Below are 23,981 nucleotides of genomic sequence, written 5' to 3' on the forward strand. Positions count from 1 at the left end.
AGTGGTCGGTTTGGACTGGTCCAAAACCATTTTGGTCTTTTCTTTTTCTACTTACTTGAAATCAGTTTTCATTTAAGATAAAATTGGTACAAAAATGAATCTTAATGAACTCAAGCATCCATTGCACTTGACTTTATGGAACATATTTTGGCATAGACAACGAGTGTTAGCCCATCAATGCTGGGGAAGATTTTGCCGGATGAGCACCAGATGTTTCGGCGTCCTCTGTCTGGTAGTTTGATATGATTAAAGCAGATTGTCCTGGATCGGGAAATAGTTAAGTGGAAAATAAATTGGACGGCTTATGCGTGACTGTTACACTCATTGTTACCGATGAAACACCGATGAAAAGACGCTTCCTCAGGTTCTGGGAAACCTGCTACAGTTCTGGGAAGAACTCGCTCCAAGATTCTTTCTACAGTGCAGACACCCGCGCCACTGCTCACCCTTAGAGCTTTTCCTTTTAAATGTTTTCCCAGACACACCTTTAGTCACCTCCTCTGTTCTTTTTATCCCTCATAAATGATGAAGCTTTCACGGCCTAATTAGAATCAATTTAATATTTGATTTAATTGAGATGATTATCCAGGCATGGCTTTAGGTTGTCAAGAGGAATAAAGTTTGGTATTGCTATCCCCTAATCTGGAATTTATCTGTCTGAAACTCAAGTTTATTGATGTTTTTATGGACAAAGTGCTATACAGTTTGCAGATGTCAGCTAGTCTTCGAGTCACCAACTGTCCACGCTGTGTGAGCTTGTCGGACCCCAAGAGTTTTGCCCACAAGGCTGTCCACCGGGTCCTCTATTTAGGCCGACTGTTGACAGAAGTCCGCCTCATGGCTTGGGCAGTTCACAGGGCCAGCGTGGTGTGTGAATCTGTATCGGCGCACACATGTGTGCGAGGTGGCGGGGGGTCTCCACTGTGGAGGAATGTGAAACCAAAGGCTCAAGATCTTTGACAGATGGTGGGTTTGTGCTGATGACCCAGTTTATGGTGCCGCACTGAGAGCAGAAAGGGGGGGAGGCATTTATGTTTTTAGTCGACCATGTGCTGAACACATGTTTGCATTTGACAGTGGAAATACCGAGGATTTCTCAAAACAAGGCTGTAGATTCAAGACCCGGCTTGGCCCGGTGTGGCTTGGCTCCTTACATAACCAAATAAGCAGCATGCCTGCAGCTTACACACCTCTAATGCCTGTGTTATTATCATAAATCTGTCTGTGGTCTCATCTTTCCATCCATCGCGCTGGTAGTGCTAGCTTAAGCCAGGGCGTGCTATGGCCCCAGGGCCACATTCAAGCCTCGCCTGTGAGGTTGATGCAAAATTAGAAGCCTCTTTTGTCAGAAATAGTGTCATGTAGTTTTAGATTCTCCATCAGAACAGCTGCTGCTTGAATGTCACCATGATGTGTAGCGGCTAGCTTGTGATCGGCATTGGATGAAATGTAATTGTTTTGCCTGGGATTGGAGAATACCTCTCCCTATCCTGCCTCTATTGCTTTTCTTGTGCCATCAGGCCGCATCTCTCCTGTGCTCCAGCTTGATAGTGTCTGAAAGAACCAGATCACAGGAGACACTCAGAATAGAACGCCTCTTCCTATAGAAACTAGTTGAATGGTACTGCTTGTCTTGTAATTCATATCATTATTCCTTTTCACCAAAACCTTCCTACTTAAGGAAAAGGTCTGTCTGCCTTGCTCCTGCAGGTCCTTAATTTTTTTCAAATGGGAGGTAATGGTCTTAAATTTACAATAGTTTTGCCTCCAGTGATCATGTTTCTGTGCACGTACTGCCATTGAGAACTCACAGCATCCCGATGTCGTACATCTAATATTCTGTATTAGTTTAATTTCGTGTGCTTTGCAGTATGTTGGCCACTTTTGCTGGCCACTATGCTGTTGTCTAGATGAGGTTTCATTATCTGAGGATCTCAGGGTCCCAGCTGACTCTAGGTCCGTGAAAGGCAGGGGTGATGACCACAATTATATGACCGCCCAGAAAACCAAGTTAGTACGTTGGACTGTTAAAACGCATGCAACAGCTTAGTCTGACTATGGGGGAGAATTCGGGTAATCTGGTTATTAGCTTGACTAAGCCTGCATGTAGACGTGTCTATGATCTGACCAGGTGATGTGGGGCTGTGCAAGTTTCAGTGTACGCGATGGATGCAGACAAACTACTCCTCAGCCCCGAAGGAGGTCTAAGAACATTATGGAGAGGTTGTGTGTGTAACTTGATGCTGCTGTGGTCCTCAGTCTTTGTGGATGTCTGGAGTGAATACACAACAAAGCTGATATAAGCCATGTTGGCCACTCCTGACGGCGCTGATCTGCAGATGATCTTCAACCACCTTCACTTGCGTTATTTTAATCGTTAGGTCTTACAAAAATGATGAAAGGACCTGCAGGACCGTCACAGAACCATTAGCATGGTTGCTAAGTGAGTCGGGGCTCACACACACGCCAGTGATCTAAAACATGGCTCTGTAGTGTGAATGTTATGCAGGGTCATTAAAACTTAAATCGGGCTGTGGTTCTGCTTTTGTTCGACCTGTGTATTTTTCAACCTGACACAGACAACAAAAGCTCTGTGTCGAGGGAGTATTTACGTTATATACATCCCCATACTCGACATCTACCATTCCTGGGCATGGCGAAGTATTGTTCATTGAAGTCAGGTTTTGATTCCCATTGCTGAAGCGTTCCAATGAAGTTGTGTTTATGTAAAATATCTGACTGTTGGGACTGAAATTAAGTTTGTTGGGGTTGCTGAAACTGGCTTTAAAATGCAAAAATGTGCTCGTAAGAGAAGTTGCTCTCACAGTCTCTCTTCTGCTGAAGCGGTCTATTGCAGAAAACATAATAGTTTTATTCATTCATATTATGTTGGTAATCTGAAACATCAAGAAATGCATGTAAGAAAATAATCACAGAAAGTCTGACAAATGTCCTTGGTCGTTGAGAAGCCGACATTTCCTCCCAATCACCCGCCTCTCCTGGCAGACCACAGAACAGGTTCAGCGTCTCCCCGTTGTTAAATTCAAGTCTGCGGCTACAGCCACTTTGTCACGGTTTCCTTCAGACACTCAAGTCCTTCTATAGCTGATGGCCTCACTGGAATTGTGACGGAGCCTCCGGTGTTTTTTGGCTGTGAGCGGCATGATAGATGGGTTTGTTTATCTCCCATAAGTTGTTGTTTTGTTTGCGTGTAAGGCACGAGCCGGCACATGCATGGGCTGAAGGCAAAACCCGAGATCACCACAACAGCCAGCAGTTGAAGCTATTTTGTACTCAACGCTTCAGTTGTAAACAACTGATAGTAGGAGTTTTGTTTGGCACCCCATTGTGTGTATATATATATATATATATATATATATATATATATATATATATATATATATATATATATATATATATGGCACCACATTTACCAGATATCTTTATAGTTTGCTATGCTTGATTCTGTCATAGATATGAAGAAGAGGAAACATGGCATTGACCTAAACGGATGTGGTAAAAGAGGACATGAAGAGGATTGGTGTGAAATGAAATGAGCAAGATAGGTTTGGCTGAAGGATGCTGACTTGGTGTGGCAACCCCTGATGGAATAGTTGAACTGCTAAGAGGACATTTTTTGAGTTTGACATACCTGGTCTGTACTAAGAAACGTCGAGCATGTCTGTGGGGAAAATACTGTGGCTTGTACACAAGTTCTGCCAAGGGGTAGATGGTGCTAGTTGGGAACCTGAGAGCACAAAAGTGCGATTCCTGGTCCACCTCTAAACAAAACAAGAAATAGCAGGATGAAGGAATGTGTGACTCTCAACTCACACTTCCCTTCTTGTTCAAAGTCATTTTGCTTGGATTGAAACTAGAATATATCAGTTCTTGGCCTCCCTTCGAGACTCTATGATTATACAGGAATTAAAACTTGTTTTCCAGGTTTCTTTTTTCAAGTCAAACCTGACCAAGTATAGCAAAACACCAAAGAAATGTGTTTACTGGCAACTCCAGCTCAAGATTTATGCTCCTCTTTGAACGCTCAGTGAGCCATCTTGAACCACGCTTGGCTAGCTGAAGAATTTCACTTTAAAAAGTGCCTTTAATGTCAAACATCTGAATGGACTTCTGTAGTCAGCTGTTCAGAAAACGTTTTACACCGGTCAGCCAAAAGTGTATTTCGTTTGGAACTCTGAGGAGTTCAGAAGCTAAGTCTGAATGAGAAAGGAAGCTATTTTCCTGGCCGTCCTTTCTTTAGGTTTTATGATTGTCTAAATGTAGTTTCTGAATGTTGTCATGGACTCGTGTCTTATCCAAGCGAACCGTTGCCCATGACCAATGCCTTACAGCAGTGCTGTAGGTCTCTCTGATTACAAGACTCTGAGGTTTAGATTGTGCAGCCTGACCAGCACCTTCATCACTTGACACGCTATAGATAATGGTGGATGTGCTAAACGCTGATACATTAGTTTCGATTGTGTGAGGTGTGGTGTCTACATTTGAGTCATCAGGCAGAAATGTGCATGTTAGTTAGTGGGCATCTGCCAGCACAGTTGGCCTATTTGAGTCAGGATTTTTCAAAATTCAGAGAGGAACCAGAATGTATGAACATTCTATTTAAAGACTCTTTGCTGATGGGAGATTGTTGAGTGCTACACATCAGCATGTGAGTCCCGAAACATCTTCACCAATAGCTGGAATCGACAGACAGAACTGATACATAATGAGAAGTGACTGTTGCTTAGCTAGCACTTGAGGAATTATTCCATGAGACCTTTTCAGTTTATCTCACTACTGAAGTTGGCACAGTGACTCTGACTGTTAACGCTTCATCTGATGTAAGATAATATTATGGTCGACACCATCTAACCTGTGAATGAGTCGACGCCAAGACCAAACGCAAGTTCGTATATATATCCCTGTTAGGACCCTGTCATCCAAAACAAGTGGCTAACCTTATTATGACCTAGTTATATTTAAGTCTTGATCCTCAAATTCAGGGTTAAACTTAATATGACTGGAAAAACAGTCCTAACTAAGTAAAATAAGGCAATCACATACACTTACACAGACTGATCATTTGTTACATTATTGTTGAAATTTGTGCCAACACTTTTCTTCTTTGGTGCTTTACAGACAAGCTTGTGATTAGATTATGCAAATCGAAATATTGTTGAATTATTGTTGTTAGCTCTCTCTCCTCCATGTGACGTGAAATAGGAGCCCAAGTATTGGCAGGTGCTCTAAGTGGCAAACGTATGGTAAGTTCCAACTGCAACACATCCCAGTCCAAGGTCAGACAGTGACTAACAGAAGTGAAGTCCGGCGTCGTGATTCCGTGGTGTCAGACTTTCCTGTTTCGTTCTCATTTTCAAGTACTACTACATTATTATGAGGTGTGATACTTCGGTGAGCTTCTTACAAAGATGTTCCGTCCATCTTTCTACGTCTATTTTGAAAGTAAAAGCTTTGGCTGCTGGAAAGGTGATAAAAGTAACAACGCAAGATTGAGGAAGTTGTCTGTGAAAGCCAAAGCTGTCATCTCGAACCAGTTGTTTCTTTTTTAGGCTCTGCATATGTATCTATGTAGGGACGCTGCGCTGGGGTAATTAGAGGGAGGGACCTCTGCAAATTGTAAAAACTCCATCAGCATGAAGGAGGTCAGCTCTATAAGCCTGTCAGACACACACACACACACACACACACACACACACACACACACACACACACACACACACACACACACACACACGTAGCGTCTGGGCCTTGTTTTTCACAGTTTGGGTAATGACGGTGGAAGCTGATGTGAAATCCAGCTGTGTGCTTGCGTGTGAGAGCACGTGCGAGTGTCTAGCCGGGTTCTTAGCTTGACACAGCAAAGTGTCTTTACGGCCAGTTTTACTGGGACGGCATTATAGGAGATCCTGAGTGAACACACTTGAAACACACACATTCCATAGGCATGATTCTTTTTTGTACTCAACTAGTGCTCCTGAGATATTCACTGGTTTCTGGTCTGTGTAAACATATGGGTTTGATTTGGCTAAATATTTGACTTCAGTTGTCAAACGCAATTTTGCATGCATTTTTTCCTCCTTTCTGGTCTTCACACTTCCTCTGGACATCTGACCCACAGATGATCCGGCGAGCTTCGCTTTATGAGGAATAGTTCCGATGCCAATGTTCTGTGGCTGTTTGGATTTATAGGCAAAATAATTTATCCTAGAAGTTGTTGGTGGAGATCAGCCCGACCACAGTCTTCGAGACCTTCTGGGGTCAGCTGTGTTGTTTCTTCTGCATTCTGATCAGAGCGGTGAGGTGTCCTGCAAACATTATCATTCTGGCCGGGACAAAGTAGAATCTCAGAGATGCCTCAGCTTCATCGTCTCGTTTCAGCAGCAGATGGTAATTCAATGTTTTGTTTTCTGCATTCTTCAACGTCAGGCTGAATTGTAGGTTAAGTGTGTGATATAGTGCAATTTAAGACTATATAAAGACGACTGCCTGTGGCACTGGCTGAAGGACCGTTGGTGCCATTTAAGCATAGAATTGGGCTTGAAAAAAAGCCACTTCTGACACCAACCGTGAAGGCCAAGTACGAGTGAGGGATTATGCAGATTGGAGCCCTGAGATGTGGGCATTGTTTTCCGTTGACTGTGCCTCTCAGGTCTTTGTTAGGAGGCTACAAGGACACATTTGGGGTTAGTTGGTTCACAGCCCTGAACGTTGTAGCTGCACTGATGCGAGTCTAGATGTGTTGCTTCTTATTAGGTTCCTGCTCTGTTTACGCAATAAAACCAAACCAATTTTTAGTAACAGGAAATCCGCCCAAAGCTACATTTAGCGGACGATCAAAACACCCTGAAAGATCTGACGGCTTTCCTCTCATTGTAATCCAGCGAGCCGTGCTAGATCCCAGAATATGAAATAGGAATCAGAGTTTGACTGGATGTAATCCAGCTGCAGGTTTGCACTTGAGAAAAGCACACACGAGTGTTGTAGACGGAGATTTGAGTAAACACAGCTGTGGGCGAACAATGGCTGTTTATGAGCAGACATGAAAAATCGTATTCAGACGACTCTCACAGGAACAACGCCTTCAAGAAGCCAGAACTTAACGCGTTTAGGCCACAAACCTGTCTTCAGTTATGTGATGCACCAGAGGATTATGCCTCAATATTTTGTGGAGGGAGAAGGGAGGAGAACTTGACAAACTATAAATGCATTGAAGAGACAGGAGGAGAGAGAATCTAAGATCATTTTGTGGCGGTAAACTCAGACAGGAAGGCAAAAGAGTTCAGCACATTAAAATGGTATGACAATAGAGTAGAACTCACAAGACACCAGCATGGAAATGTACTTAAGACTATTGTCAAAAATGACAAGAACAATGAAATTTTCATCATTGGAAAAGGTTCTGAAAGACGAAACGGGGGAGATTGTAATACATTTCAATTTCTGAAGAGGTATGAGCTAAGGTAAGGGTGGGAAGCTACTGTACATTTGGATTGGGACCATAGGGGTGTGTGATATGGATTGAACATGTTGACATGTCTTCCAAAGTGAAAAGATCTTATCGTCTCTGTCACATTCTGTAAACTATAGTTCTATGCCAATGCATTGACTCTCACTTGCTGAGGGACGCTATTTTCCCAGGGCTGACCTTTGGAATGACAATAAAAATGAATGTAATTAAATGGAGAATTTAGCATGATCTAGCATCTTGAAGGAAATCTATGAGGGTAATGTAGCACATTAAAAATGCTGACCAAGCATATTGAGGTCACAAGGCAACAGAAGATCGGAAAACCTTTTTTGTTCCAGCATTTAAGCACAATGAATGTTTGTCCTGTACACAAGGTTATGCATCGGAACAGCTGAGGACGAACCAAACAGTGTGTGGAAGTCGTGACCAGTGAGTCCAAAACTGTAGTCACAAGTTTGTATAAACTGCTGCTTGACAGAAGTAAAGTGACTGTTTATGGCTTATGTAAATGTGACAAATCAAATCTATCTGCAATACTTTTTATATCCTAGTGGATTTCAGTGAAATTCGAATGGAACGCCAGGCGACTTTTCCATCTGATCCAGAGACAACAGAGTTCTGGCCGTGACAGACAGGAGTTTTCTCTTTGACACGCTCCTCTTCTGCAGTCATCCTAAACTTTCTCCTCCCTTCATCATCTGTGTCATTACTTTGCCTCGGCCCACCATTATAACCATTAGCCGATGCCTATTTGGCCCCCTTTGAGGATCAGGTTCCATAGTAACCTGGCCCGTCTCCACGGTAACCCGGCCCATCTCCGGAGGAATGCGGCACTTCCCGCTCTTTTGTCAGGCCATATTTTGAGCTGCGCTGCAGGGTAAGATTGAGTTGCTCTGAGTCTCATAGTTTTCTGATTGTGTGTGTGTGTGTGTGTGTGTGTGTGTGTGTGTGTGTGTGTGTGTGTGTGTGTGTGTGTGTGTGTGTGTGTGTGTGTGTGTGTGTGTGTGTGTGTGTGTGTGTGTGTGTGTGTGTGTGTGTGTGTGTGTGTGTGTCTAAGCATATCTATCCTTATGTCCCTTTTGCTGGACCCCACAAGGCTGAGGCTTAATTTGAGGATGAAGACTTCAAAACCATAAGGTCATTATAATTAGTTTTAACTTTGTTTTAGGTCCCTGTTCAGGTCAACCATTTGTTTTGGATGGTTAGGTTTAGGGTGAGAGGCTGGGGACAGCATTAAGGAGATGAGCGGACCCCACAAAGATGGTGTGACAAACTTGTGCGTGTGTGTGTGTGAGAAACTAATTGAGCTGGCTGTCAAAGCTGGGTCTGTGTAGAAGGCCTTACTGTAGGGAGGAGCACAGCTTTAGAATGGCATTGGGTTTCTCCACGGCCGCCCTGCCTGTGGATTAGACTTATGTTTCAGAGGAAATGCGCGTGTGTGCGCACAAGTGTGTTTATTTGTGTGCGTCCTTCATTCCCAGGAGTGTTTGTTCACAGGCGGCTGCTTTGGCAGAACGGTGGGCATTTCCAAACACACACACACACACACTCTGACGGAGCCCATCCTCTGAACATGAAAATAGAAGCTGAAGACTCGCTCGGTCTGTTGTCAGCATCTGTTGTCTCCTCTCAGCGCACACATGCGTTCATGTCGTGACGGTTTGGAATCACTGTTGACTGCTGTTAAATGAAAAATGAATTCTATATTAAATATCTTTGTCAAGGAGGTTTTAAATAGGCAGACTGGACGGTTTAGGTTTCACCTTTATTCCAGAATGCCTCTGTAAAGTCCTGTGTTCATGTGGCGAGGAGATTAAGGTGGTGACCTAAAGAAGAAGCTGGAAAGACTGGAGATAGAAGCTCAGTCATAGGGGAGAGACTCCGACTCCTCCTGTTTGGTTGAGAGCTAGTCTAATCTGCTTGGGATGTGTCCTGGACTTGTGTTCAGCTGGGTGGCCCCGGGGTAGAAGCTCTCTCATGCTACCTTTACGCAGAAAGACACAGAAATGTATGTTGTTGAAACAGTGTGGCAATATATGGCAATGTATCATATCACCACTCCTGTACCGCGATACGCATCGTATCGGCAGATACCTGCTGATACACAGCCCTACCGTCTGCTGTGATTGACAGCAGAGCAAACATTTTGTGTTATGTAGGTGCAGATGTGACCAAGCTCCATCACGAGTCTCTGACGGTCGTCCAGTCGTCATGTCTGCTCGCCACAGACGCCTCATCCACCTCCGGGCCAGGCAGCACCCAGTACCTGCTCAGCCTTGCCAGGACCGCCCTCAGTGCCAGCGTGGAGACCCCCGAGCTGTCAGGGGACCCTCGGATCAGCTCAGAACTCCTGCAGAGTCTCCTGCGGAGTCCCCAGTATGAGGTGAGGGAGCTGGTCCTGGACGGAGTCCTGAGGAGGCTTCAGAAAGACGGAGCAGAGGAGCAGAAGCAGCGACCGGACTGGCTGGACCAGACCACCCTGTCGAAACTCACCACCTTAGCCTTTCAAGAGAAACACCCCCAGTGTCTGGCCAAGGTGAGACCACACGCACGCACACAAGCACATTACAAGCCTTTGTCACTTGTTGTGTCTGGTTGTTTTATGGATGCATTTAAGTTAAGACCCTAAAAAAGTGTGACTTTGTGTTTTGGCCCTCTTGGCGCAGACGAGGCTGGAATCAAATCAGATGTGATTTTTCTCAGAATGGATGGTTACACTTTTCATGGACTTCTTATCTGTAATGCATTATTACTGCATTTAGAAGACATTATATTATGCATTTATAAGGCTTCATAGATAATGTCATGGATGTTCTTGATAATCTATGGCAACTTATAACAAGGTTCTTTTAGTATTATAAGGAGCAGAATTTGGAACAATAAGTTATCTTATTTCTAATATTATATTATAGTACATTGTTATATACTGTGTGGTTAGGATTAAGGGCTCTTGAGTCTTTATAAGTGGAATTAAGTAAATCCACAATTTATTCTATTTTATGATTAAGAACATTAACATCTAGTATAAGGACTTGTAAATGCATTACTGTATGTCATGCGTAATGTTTGATGAATGCGCTAGTAATGCATTACAGATGAGACCTTTTAGTTAAGTGTGACAAAATGGTTTATATAGAAGTATGTAGTGATATGGGAAGCATGCTTTTATTTTTATTATTGCAGTGGAATTCTAAGCTTGTATTGATATAAATAAACAATAATAAACAGAATAAATAAACAATAATATTGTTGAAAATGATTTAAAAGAATACTGTTAGGCTTGTGTTCTGCCAATGGGCATTATTCATACTTAATAATTTTATTTGTTAGTTATGGGTGAACGTTGTCAAGACTTACAGACATACTTTTTCTGACAAACAGTGAATTAATATTCCATTGTTTATCAAGAGGGGCAAAGTACTACACAAAAGCAATTTCATAGACACAGAAATAATGGTATGCTTTTTTGTAAAATGCCGAAAAGATCTGAAAACTGCCGGTACATCATGATATTTCAGTAAGACAAATATAAATGGACACAAAAAAAAAAAAACTGAAGTTGTTGAACTGAGGCATTGAAAATTTGTCCAAGAGAGTCATATATTGTGTCACTGCACTCAACCGTCACTCCAAATTGATGAAGGGACCACGAGCATGTGGTTTGCGTGAGAGGCTAATCATGTGGCGGGGGACTGGCCGGGACAAAACGCTGACTCACTGCTTCTCTCCTGAGAAGCTTGTGAGTCCTCTACTCCAAGTTCTGGAGGAGAAGATGCAGCCTGTTCCACTCCAGCGTTCATAAAGTGAGAGCAGCTCGGTGCCGCTGACACACACCCTCCCAGTTAGCGTGTGCGTTTCCAAGCGTTTGTGTTTTGGATGTGCACTTTTACAGCAAAGCTGTTAATTTTTAAAGTGTCGGCTCTATTAAGAGGAGCCGCCCCTGCTCCAGGGACACGCCAACGCTGTGAGACGGTTGCCATCCTTCACCCTGAAACACTAGCCAAGAGGAAAATGTGCAGGGCTGTGGTGGCGCTTCCAAAGGCTTGAGGAAATGAACAGCAATCCAAGATAAATGTGGCAGAGAAGCCTGCTGCTGTGTGACACAAGTCCTCCAGGAGAGTAGTATAAATCTTGGAAATAAGAGTTGACGTCTTTACTGCCGTGTCGTCACTTGCAACTCTGGCTTTAGCCTGTCGTCCTTCATTTTTCTATCTTGAACGTGAAAGGGTGCCTTCTGGCTCAGCTCTCATTTCTTCTGTCTGCATTGTGTAGCACTAAAGGCTCCATTTGTTTTCTATATAACAATATTGGACGTTCACAATTCAGATGGCCGTAACTCCTCAAAGGTTTGTCTAGACAATTCAAGTTAGCTGCAAGGATGCGTTCACAGAGGCAAGAGCTGTGTTGGAAACAAGTTTGGCACGTGAGCTGTAAAGCTAAAGTGAGTCAGGTTATCAATCAGTTTTAGTTCAGGAACCGTTTCAAGTACCTAACCACAACAGCTAAAACCCAGGACCAAGATGAAACTGGCAGAAAAACTGACAGTAATGTGTGTAATCTCTGTCAAATACTGGAAATCCCATTTGAAAAATGAATCAATCTTTCTTTCTTTTATCACCTTTTTAACGTTCAGACAGACATGGAGCCAAGATAAACCCCAACAGTCCCCAATAACTTCTCTCTGAGCTAATAAGAATCGCACACCAAATCATCTCTGTAAATAGCTGCTCCATTGTCCTTGGTGAATCTGAGATCCCTCAAGCGTTGCAGTGTTTTCAGACAGACACGTGTGGCAGCTTCCTCTTGTCTGTGGTGTCCAGTCGCTCCTAAAATACTTTTACAGGCACGATATTGCCGGTAATAAACTGGACCAATGCTGTCGGACCGTAAGAGTGCACTGTTTTATTAAAATTGAAGATCCAGTCTGAGGCCTGTTATTTCTGCTGCAAATGTGCCACTCTGGACCGCAAGTGTGGCTCTGTACAAACCCAAAAGCAGCAACACCTTCAGGTTGGCAGGGTTTGCGAGAACAGCGTTTACATTAGTTCCTGCCTGGTGGGCGTCGCTGTTTATTTGCGTGTTACACCATATGAAAGTCTGAGCACGTCCACGCCTGAGCTGCCGTGTGTATATTTGAGTATGTGGGCAGCGGAGTGTGTTGCAAGGCGGGAGCTCATTAAAGCTGCTTGTAAATGGAGGAGCAGCGGAGATGGTCCGAGCAGCTGCTGCAGAGGTGGCTGGCAGACGGCCGGGCTGAGATGGGGGCAAAGACACTTGTTGAACAAGTCTCGTCTTCTTTGTGTAACCTCACAACTCTTTCTTGATGGCACATCCTCACATATACGATAAATAAGAAGCCTTTTCTAATCGCGTCTCACGGCCCAAGTCTGGGGATTGTGGGACGTGTCACGTGGCCGCCCCGTTTACAGATGTTCCGAAGCTATTCTCAATAACTCAGAACTGGTTGCAAACTATTGACCATCTATTAAAATCCCTCAGAAGTACTCTGGATAAAAAATGCCCTGCCCTTCTTGACCGTCAAGGTCATTGACAGTAATCTGTCTTGTTTTTTGACAATACTCCAAAGGCCCTACAAGTTCCTAGTTCTGGATAAGTGTCCAATTGAGGTCCTTTTCCCTGGATCCAAACGTCTCTTTTGTTTCCTTTCATCCAGTCCAAAGTTCTGTTTTGATTTTGATTTGTTTTTGATGCTGATTTGTTATCGTTTTTCAAGCCCAAAGTCATTGGAGTCCATCTTTCTCTTATCCTATATCATCTTGGTCTGCAGCCAGTCCCTAAAGGACCTGCTCAAGCTTTTATCTGATGCCCGAGCTGATCAAAATATCAACAAGACTTGACTTCCCCGTCGACATGTCTCATGTACCTCACCGATCTTCTACATTAGAAGGAAGCCCTTCGATCTGAGCAAACATTAGGTGTTGCCTCTCGAAAGCTACTCTCCACACCAACACAAAAAAGACACACAAACATAGCCTCCTTGTTGTCTCTCGCATGCCAGTCCTCCAACTCGAGCTCTAATAACAGGTTGTGACCTGTGAAGAAACAATAATCATCAACATACTCTGAGGAATGTCCTCTGCTGCTTATGTATCTTTAATGGGGGTCTTTTGAAAACAAGTCGCTTCCTCTGTTGGTCAGCTGTCTCTGTGTGGGTCCAGCATCCCGGCCAAAACCACAGCGTGAGAAAGCATCAGCTGTGAGTTGAACCAACCTCAAACTCCAGGGGAAAGTTTAGGGCTTTGCTTCTCCTTGAGGTCCTGACCAAACTATGATTCAACATGTCACAACTGCTGTTTAGATTGTCGGCTGCCGTGTGGCATCACTCAGTGAGCATGTGCTGTGAGGACCCTACAGGTGCTCAGATGAGTCGATTGATCGCTCTCAACATCTTTGCACCGCGCTGCACGTATGTGCTGTGTGAAGCAGAGAAGAAATCTGTCTGTCAGTTCACGTGGTTTTGTCTGCCTCCTCAGGTACTCCAGGTGTTGTGTGTGCTGAGCTCTGGACTCTGCTGGATGGACCAGGGCTTGACGGAAGAGGAGGTCCTGCAGCACCTTCTCACTGTGGCGCAGAACTCAACTCACAGGTCAGTTTGTGGTTGATCACCACATCAAACACCCAGGTATACGAATATTTACATGCATTTGTGGTGAGATATCTGGGTTTGTATAGGTCTCAAAATGTATGTGGAGGCCTGAACCAGAGGCTCTCGACTGTGGCATAGATCAGTATAGCCATCTATTGTCTGCATTAACAAGTGTTGAGCTGGTGTTGTCAAACCAGTGCACCTTAGGGTTGTCAAAGGTCGACTCTAATGACTATTTCACATGCATCCGTCGTTCACAAACACCCTCTTTGTGGACGCATCCGGATGCCCTCTCCGGGCGTGCACCAGCCTGCTGCAGCTTTCATTCAGAGACAACTGTGGACTACTTTACTGCTGTTTGCTCCTAAAAACACACTGTCAAAACAACCTGCTCAATGATCCCTGAACGTTCTGACTGATGGATGAAAGGTGCAACCACACACTCATCTGTTCTTGTAAGAATCTTCACCTTGCTAATGCCGGCTGTCAGTGGAGCGTCTTTCAGAACTGTCGGCCGTGGAGGAAGTGCTGCCGGGTCACTGGCTGCACCTTGGCTGTCTTTTCTTCCAGCAGGGCTGCGTGACTCACAGCGGTGTCTGTAACCAGCTGCTGTCGAGACTAAACAGCAGTTCAGGAGGAGAGCGAGTTCACAGTTTAGTCCTTATACTGAACTCATCATCTGTCTCCGAGAGGCCGTTGCAGATTGTTCTGTGTTGGTCCATGGGCTGTATTTGAGCGATCTGAGTTTTGTTTTTAGTTTTTTTATACTTCAGTACCACTGTTCCCTCACCAACAAACAAAACCTCAGGATATTGAGCTCATGGAGGGGTGCATGAGTATCCGCTGCAGACTGTCAAGACAAGTGTGATAAGTATTCCTCACAGGTATGAAGGTGCAGAACTAGACATCTCACCCAAGTACTGCAACTGTTCGGTGGCTCCACTGATCAACAGATATCACTCTTGCGAATGAGCATCCACTCACCAGCCGTGTGTTTGTGATGGTCCGTTCCTCGTCATCAATTGATCCAGGAAGTGGATCATTTTTGTCTGGACTGGGATGAAGAAGTGGCCCAGCATTTGCACGCCAGCTGCTGAGCTATCTCAGCGTCTGATGCTGCCGATTGAGACTCAAGACCTGGATTATTGTGTGTGAATCATACCGTCACTGCGGTTGCAAAGGTTAGTCAGACTGTGGCAGACGTGGTTCTATAAAGCAGGAATTTGATGTGATGCCAGCAGACAAACAGTACTGAAAATGTTGGATTTATGTTAAATATTGGACAAAACAACACTATTGGATTGTCACTCCTCACACCTGCTCTTCTACCTGCACACAGTCTGACCCCAATAGGTGTGTGTGTCTTACATAAGGTGATCCAGCATGCGTTGACAAGAGCACACCTTCTTTGACAAGCCTCCAATGTACTTTTCTCACCCAGACAACAGAACACAGGCTTGAGTGAGGATTAGATTACAAAGTGTTTCAGCTCTCCAAAGCCATGTCCTGACCACCACAGATCCACTTTCCCTTCCTGCGTCCCTGGGGTTGTGATTAACGTCAGGGTGGAGGAGCAGATTGAGTTGCCTGTTGTCCTCGCACCCCTCTTCAATGTGATTGAATGGCAGCAGGGCTATTGTGCTGCATGATGTTGCGGTGAGCGTGAGCACATGCCTGTTGTGACTCGTAAGTCAATCCATTGGATCGATGTGGGCCCTGGTCGGCTCTTAGGGAGTCTTCAAAGCTGAGAAGGTCTTTGTTGTTTTTATGTGACGTGTGTGACAAATTAAAGGGTAAGAGGGCGGCACGGTGGGGTCGTGGGTCGACCCAGCGTCTCGAGTCAAGTTCGATATCCCGGTGACATTCTTGGTCCATCACCGTCTCTCCTCATGTCCAAACCATCTGGCCTCCCTGACTTTGTCTCCACACTTCTCCACATGTCCGTCTGACGCAATAATTTCTGATCATGTCCTGTCCATGACAACTCAGGATCTTCATCTCTGACAGGAATAATAATTCACAGTTTGTGTGATGATGGATTCTTTGTGTTTCAGTGTGGACCTTCACTGCACTGCCCTGACTCTGCTCTCTCACCTGCTGGTTCAGAAGCTGACCTCTGATCACAAGGTAAAAGTAAGTAGTAGAGCGAGGTGTTCTTGGAGTTTTCAGTCATTGCTGGGTTCATTTGTTTGAGTTGTGAAAATCTGAGCTACAAGCAAGGTACTATCTGCTAGCTCGCACTGCGTCCTGTGACTACCACAGTGGACACATCTCTCTTGTATTTGACTAAACGTCTCCCAAACCTGTTTAAAAAGTGACGGGAACAACACAGATTTTGAGCAAGGCGTGGACTTGGCGGGACAGTACGAGTAGTTTACACTTCACAAGATGCTGAGTCAGAATCAGTGGCTCAAGACAATAACGCCAGCCTGGGTGTTGCAGACCTCTGTTCATAAACAGTTGAAAGAAACTGCTAAAACTCTGATCTACAAGAATAAATGAGCATTTACACTGATTCGCTGCTGCAAGTACTGCGGTGACATTGCATGGTTGTTTCGCAATTAATGAGTTTGAGAAGTCAATTCAGTACTAAAAAAGAGGCTCAATTAACATCTAAAATTTGTTGGGTATACAAGCAAACTTGAGTTTCAAGCTGGACGAATGAAACTGGCAAAAGGTTTTGGAGCTGCAAGGAGCAGCACCTCATCTTTTAGGTTAGGGTTATTCCACCTTCACCATCTCTAAAGCTTTTCATTTGGTCCGTACCTCATGTATTTTGAAGTTTTTTTTCCTTGCTGTGCGTCTTCCTCCTTTTAGAATCTAACACACGCGCAATCCTCCAGTTGGTAGCAGCACGGAAACTCTGCATGAATGAATGCTGTGACTGAAACAGTGATTAAAGTCTTGAGGTCAACCTGTTCTCCAGAATGTCAGCGCCACAAGTTGTTTACCTCAGTGGGGGGCTCTGGTGTGCTCGTGCTGTAGCGAGGACCAGCCGGCAGAGATGAAGCTGACGGCTGCCAAAGTACTTGCAGAGTGTGCGCACACACTGATGACCTGCCCTCAACTCCCACTGGGTGAGTCTGGTACTATGGAAACACTGTAGTTTATAATAGTCTGAGTAATCTGGGTGTGAGATGGTATAAAACACATGCTTGTATGTGTGTGTTTCAGGTCTTGCCAGCACACTGTCTCTCTGGAAGAGCCTGTTCATGCTGCTGCAGGATGAAGACCAGGAGGTCAGAGATTCAGCAGCTGACTTCATTTCTAACGTGCCAGATCACCTGCTCAGTGAAGGTACCACACTTGCCAGACGACAGACTCACACGCAAAACCTCTCAGATGCGCACTGTTAAAACAGCTCGAGCTGTTTAAAAGGGTGAGTGACATCATGTGCTCTCTGCAAAGGTTCCCGGAATAAGGATCGTCCTAGTGTGACGGAGTGTGTGTGTGTCTGCTGTTTGCTTGTTGTTGTCGTCATATTTTCGAGAACCTGTGGTCTCTTTTCAATATAATTGTATGATGCTGCACAACAAGTTCTTTACACGACTATTACACACACACACAAACATTGTTCTAGTGCAACTAAGCACACAGACACAGTAACACACTGCAGTTAACGACTCTCTGTTGTAGACACACTTCGTTACACCCACAAGTTTGTCATACCATCTTTGTGGGGACCGCTCTGCTGTCCCCCTAAACCTTACCATTCAAAACAAATAGCTAATCCTTTAACCGGGACTCAAACTGAAACCCAGTTGTAATGACCCAGTCATTTTCACCCTCAAAACTCAAAACGACACACACACCTCCTGTATTTCCCTTAAACTAGTAGCTGCTGTTGTAACACAACAAGCCCTCTGAAGTGTTTTTTCATCCTCCTGGTTTGGATGAGGGCGGTGGGTACCTTCTCCCAGTCTGGACCAGCTGTTTGTCACCTCACCTGGTTGCTGTAGTTACAGTGCACCAAGTAAAGAGGATGTATGTGCAGTTCTTGAAAATGTTTTGGTTCCAGCCGGAGGCAGCTTGTGTTCTTTGTGTTTGTGTACGTAAAGCCAAGCTGTGATAAGCCTCAGTTCGGAATCAGATAGCTGCTCCGAACTGCGACTGATGGAGAGGCTTGTTGGTGGAGAGGAAGAGAACACAATGGGCATAATTACAGTCTGGCTATGAGCGGGCAAGAGTCCTCACTCATTCACCCACATGTACCAGAGGACAGGTTCTGTGGAAGAGTGTGTAGGAGTCGGCGTGCTCCACTTCCCGTAAGCCGGCCTACATTTCCTCCCGGACACACCATTCCTGTGTGCAACCATCTCTGTGTGACCTTTGCCTCCTCTGCCAAGCCGCTGGAGACGCTGGTCCAAGAGGATCAGGAAAATTACACTTGTTAAGTTAAACATGTGTCGTACGCCCAGAAGGAATGAGTCGGACAACACCAGGAGAATAAACAAGACCGTAAATTGCTAATCTGGAATTAAAGCGAACAAGCGTCCGGGCCAGGAAAGACAAATTCCTCCAGTAAATGAGAAACTTGCTAAAAACCCCAGAAGAAATCACATTCCTCAGCAGACGTGTCATCTCACCACTTGAGAAGACACACAATGTTCTGACTGCAAACACAAAGGACTGACTGGAGCGGTGTGTGCGTCACTGCACTGAAGCTCAGGTCCGACTGTGTATCCTAGCAAGAAGACCTCTGAAGTCTCCTTCCACACAAAATGTCTTTAAAATAACAGGTAGTGATGTTTTCTGTGTAGATCAAGTACAAGTCTGTTCTCGGTGCACACTTAAGACGCGGCACAGGAATAAGTGTGAATCTTTTTGGACGTTAAGATGCAGAAGAACAAACCGGGATGTGTTTTTTGAACCTTTTGTAACTTCAGGGGGCCAATGAAATCCTTTGTCCCACCTTCTGGGTAGAATAAGCCACAATTGTTTCAACAAAAGAGGCGACATAAGCAACGCGTCGACTCGTCAGAATGAGGATAAACATTCACTGTTGATGTCAACACTAGAGTCTGACAACTCTGCCGCAGATAGGAGCGTGATCAAGTGAGGATCTATTCTAAGACCATGGTTCTCTAACACTTGAACTGGAGGAGTTCAAGCATGTTGTGGTCCTGTGTCTATGGTGGACATAGAGCTGAGCCAAAAGACAAACCTCTCCATTGACTTGTCTTCTCTCACCTGTGGTCTCCAGCTTTGTATTGACCAAAGGACAAAAGCACAGACTCAGGAGTTTCCTCTGCAAGGTGTCTGACTCTTTCTTGGACATAGAAGCTCAGTCATCGTGGAGAGACTCAGATTAGAACCACTGTTCCCTCAAAAGAAGACAGTAGAGGTGGCTCTGCGACCATATCAGGATGTTTTGTGGACTAGTGAGGTTCTCAGCAAGTGCACTACAGACCTAGGATCTCTGGCACGATGGCTATGAGCTCCTCTGTACCCCTCAGAAGAGGGTGTTTCTGGGAAGAGGACAGTCTCTCCCATGTTCTCACCAGCTTCAGCTAGTGACCAGAAGACCAGGAGGACTGATTCAATCATGCGGAAATTAGTTTTCAGGATTGCCAGACTCTCCTGACAAGATGAGAACCTCGTTTGCCTGTGTCAGGGTTCAACAACTGTCCCTCCAAATCAAGAGCTTCTCAAGGTGTTGCTGCATAGGGAGACTGGAGAGATTGTGTCTCTTGAATTACTGCTTTCTCTGCACCCAGAATAAGTAAAGCAAAAGCCATGTGGCAGAGTGAAGCTTCACTGTAAATACACAAACATAGTCAATGATTCATTCCATTTTCCACTGTCTTTTCAAGGACATCTGTTTGATACAGAAACATTTCTTGTGTGGTTGATGGCAGAGTTGATCATTACAGCAGTGGGATGTGACATGAATAATTCAGCTGCCATTGGTCACAGATTAAAACTTCTGTCAGTCATTAGTGTGACTCCTGAAATAGCTCCACTTCATTGCGCCTCATTTGAGGACTGTCTATCTTCACGGTCTTATCAGTGATTTCCGAGCAGCAGACCCCCTCACGCGTCGTTGCCAAGGCCTGGCGTTTGATGACAGGACTGATACCTACGTCCCGGGTCATTTGCTTCACCCCCTGCTGTTGGGGTGCCAGGGCAGATGAAGGAATTTGCTGGAATACTTTTTCCTCATGGAGGCTGGGGTTCTTAGAATAGCCATGTTGATGAGTGTGCACCGTTGTTTGTTTGGCTGCCGTCCACTCGTAGACTCCCAGGAGAGAGTGTTTATGACCCCCTCGCTCTGAGGTGTGAGTGGCTTCAAGGGGCGACAACCCTTTGATATGGAGAGCAGGCCTCTCACGCTCTGGTTGCATTTGCATTTTGGATTAAATGGAAACGTAATTGTCGCTAATTGTTCTCATTTAGAGAGCCTGTTATCTGGTAATATTCAGGGTCCGCCCTCTTGGATGGTTCAGTCGAGGTCCTCCCACAGTGGCGCCTTTGTCCTGAGCAGGAAGAGCAGATCTGAATCGTCCTTCGTCAGCATCATCAGCACCCAAATACCTCCAGAGTAATTGAGTCTGAAATCTTCTGGCCTTGTTGGACCTCCATCATCAGAGACAGTGCTCACTGTTGCCATCAGTTTATTGAATAGAGGTGTGATCGGGAACATGCCAGGCCAGTGGTGAACTCAGTTCAAGTCCTACAGTCGCTTATCCCTATGAGTGATGAGCAACAGATGAAGATGGAGTCACAAGGACTCTGCGGTGTCTGCGGTAATGAAAGAGCTGAGCCAAAAGACAAAACTTGCTTGACTTTTGAACACCACTTTCTGTTGAGACTGGGTACTCTGGACCTCTTCCTTTCAGCTGCTGCCCTCAGGACCTGACGTCAAATAAGAGGAAGAACGATTGCGATACTTTCCAGTAAGACATCTTTGTTTGTGACACAAATGCTGATTCAGCGATTTGTATTACTACTGTAAAAACACTTAACGGACCCCACTAAGCTTTTTCAATCTCAACGCAAAATGAGGAATGTCTCAATTTTAGAGTGAAGGTCAAAGTATCGCTGACCTAGTTATGGGAATGGTTCTGTCAGTGGCAGACTGCTGATGTAGCCATAATCTCCGGGTCAACATCACTGGAGCACTTATCTCACTGTACAGCAAACACATGACCATGCCTTTAGGTTAACTCATTTACAGTGGGTGACGCAGCTGAAGCAGCCGGTCAGGCTGAAGGACACGTTAAACAGACGCTCACTCAGCTGTTAAACCGGTGTCACATGCCGCTCTTCGCTGATGGGGACGGTTGAAGCTGTAACTTCATGAACCGCTCGCCTTTGATTTGGAAAGTTCGCCAAGTGAGACGGATTTTTTGTCACGGCTTGTGTTGTCTAGCTAAGTTATCTTTTCTTGTTCTGATTGAGAAGTGCTGGGGCTATTTTCATTTTTTTCTTGAATCACGTTCTGACATCTGTACCTTCTGTCTTGATCTATGCCATACGTGCTTTGCCCTCCAACGGGTTTTGCTATTGGTTTATCCACTCCGAGGCTCCGCCTTGCTCCTGACAATTGATTTGCTTAACTCTCCACCCAGGTTGGCTCCACGTCTCCCAATAAAATTGCTGGAATTGCTTTTGTGTTGTTTGATTATCACCCTCTGGTGCAATGGAGGCTACTTGCAAGAACATTTTGGAAGGTTTCAAACACGACCAGTGTCTTAGCTGCATAGGTCCCAAGCACAATCTGGAGCTTGACTCCAGTACTGCCCGGGCCAAGCTTCCGGTGGGAGGCCCTCCACCCCTGGGTTAGCAGCCTGATCTGGCAGACCTGGAGGCTGAACCCGGTCCATCTTGGTCCAAAGAAAAAGCGCCCAGGATGAAGCCTTGGGACAAATATCATCAGGGTGTTATTGGGAGACGTGGAGCCTACCTGGGCGGAAAGTAAACCAATTCAGAGTGGCTTCACACGTATTCATAGAACTGAAGTTACATTCATTTTTTTTTTGTTTCTAGCTAGCATGTTTGCATGAATTGCCGCTGATCTACACCAACAGCTCTGAGATGAGGATGTACTGTGAGGTGATCTATGAAGTCTGAGTTGAATTCCAGTGGAGTTATTTGGAAGCCCAACAAGCCTGTCAGAAGAGGAGCGATTTGTTGGTAGATCATTCTCTACAACCAAACTCCCTGCCTCCCGTGTAAACGCTGACTGTGTCTGAATACTATCTTACTCTCAGCTTGAATACATTAACCTACATAGTTTCTGACAAACGTCGCGTAGCTGTAAGTGTTGCTCGACCTACTTATGTTAGGTCAACTCCCAGGCCGGCGTTCACTATATCAATGTTTGACCTGCCTCACCAGGTGTCCTCTGTGTCTGTATTTCATGTTGAACGCTCCCCTTACTCCCTCATTCATTCTTGAGAACCTGTTCAAGTCGCACCAGTGGAAGTGGAAACGTTCCCCGCTCCATTAACTCTACATCATGAGTGGCAGTTTTGCTTCTGAAAGAAAATAAAGGAAGGTGTTTTTATAGTTTATTTTACCGCTTTGTGGATGAAGTCCACACCCAGAGACAGCAGATCATTCAGCGCTTCTGCCCTGTGGCGCGATGCATTGAATGATAAAATAAACAGAGTGATGTAAAGGAATCACAACAGATGGCATCTCAAGTGTTTGGCCTTCTTTGGCCCTTGATGGGATCCAAGTCAATAGTTATAGGGAACAAAGCATCTTATCATGTTTGAATCGTCCAGCAAAGCTCCTACATTCATCACCACACCAGCAGAGTAATGACACAGGCCTCGCAGACATCCACCTGGTTCACTCCAAAACTGCTGTGTTTATTTCCAACACAATGCAGTAATTGAGGGGTTAGAAAAGGATTCTCTGATACACCTCCCTGCCGCTATAAATCACAGTTGTTTGTGCTGCTTTCATGTGTCGCGCTGTTGTTGCATTTGTCCTCTTTGGTTCCCATCATGTGCCGGAGGAAGTGGAGGCTGTAAAGAGTGTGTTTTCATTTCGCACTTCACGTTCTTACACCTCAACCTCCTGCTCTCTCGGCTCCAGTCGTCCTCTGCCTGTCATCCAGTTCACTGCTTCACCAGTCTCCTGGTCTGCATCAGGTCTGGCTCTCATGAGACAGTTGTTCCGGACATTTGAGGAACTGTGACGTGAGTCTGATGCAGGAGGACCCGTGTGGTGGTCGTCTGCAGGTTTGAGCCCCGAGGCAGGAGGAAGTGGAGGAATGCACACTCCACACAGACGACCCTTGAATCTGACACCACAGGGTTAACTGACTCAACCCTGTCAAAGTCAGAGGAGCTTTGAGAAGGATGGCCTGTAACATGACTTTTCAGAGTCCTCTGAGTTCCCTCTTATAACAAACATGCAAATGTGCACTAAAGAAAGCAGAATCAGGAGTTTAACAGTTTACTAACAGCTGCATAATAAAATGCAAATATTTAACATTTCAGTTGACATTTTACTGACACTCAACCAGGTAGTTTTGAAGATCATATCCCTTTCATACAACTTCCTTTACGCTGCGCGCTGCTTTATCTGTTTCTCAATAACCACAGTCAGATTTCCAGGTCAGATGTGAGACGCACTGAAACTGTTTTGATGTTACACTTCACTTCCTGTTTGTAAAAACCCCACATGTTTAGTTAGATTGAGCTAGATATTGACCTCAATGTAATCTTGAGAATCAGTCATGCAGTATTTAATCATTTAATTTCACAAATATTGACAAGATCGATTTTGTTTACTATTCAGTTTCTGCAATTCATTTGCCACTGTGCAATGAATGACGCATGTCATTTATTGATTTATGTTTTATCAGTGTCATTTATCATGAATTTTTAAATTACATTTCACATATCTTTCATCTTTAATCATGTTTTA

The 23,981-nt window shown here is 44.8% G+C and overlaps 1 protein-coding gene across 8 annotated transcripts in view; it reads left to right on the top strand.

Annotated features, from left to right (window-relative positions):
* The window catches only part of thada (THADA armadillo repeat containing), a 67,530-nt gene that overhangs the window by 37,897 nt on the left and 5,652 nt on the right, over window positions 1-23,981 (top strand). For 5 of the 8 annotated variants that reach the window (XM_053875303.1, XM_053875308.1, XM_053875309.1 and 2 more), the window contains 5 exons: window positions 9,649-10,025; window positions 13,984-14,096; window positions 16,151-16,229; window positions 17,023-17,173; window positions 17,271-17,393. In XM_053875303.1, the coding sequence (XP_053731278.1) occupies window positions 9,649-10,025; window positions 13,984-14,096; window positions 16,151-16,229; window positions 17,023-17,173; window positions 17,271-17,393 (843 nt within the window). Of the gene's footprint in view, window positions 1-9,648; window positions 10,026-13,983; window positions 14,097-16,150; window positions 16,230-17,022; window positions 17,174-17,270; window positions 17,459-23,981 lie in introns of those variants that run through there. The other 3 variants (XR_008415810.1, XM_053875304.1, XM_053875310.1) reach the window with 3 other exon arrangements.

The sequence above is a fragment of the Synchiropus splendidus genome, chromosome 9 (assembly GCF_027744825.2).
Source record: "Synchiropus splendidus isolate RoL2022-P1 chromosome 9, RoL_Sspl_1.0, whole genome shotgun sequence".
Classification (NCBI taxonomy): domain Eukaryota; kingdom Metazoa; phylum Chordata; class Actinopteri; order Syngnathiformes; family Callionymidae; genus Synchiropus; species Synchiropus splendidus.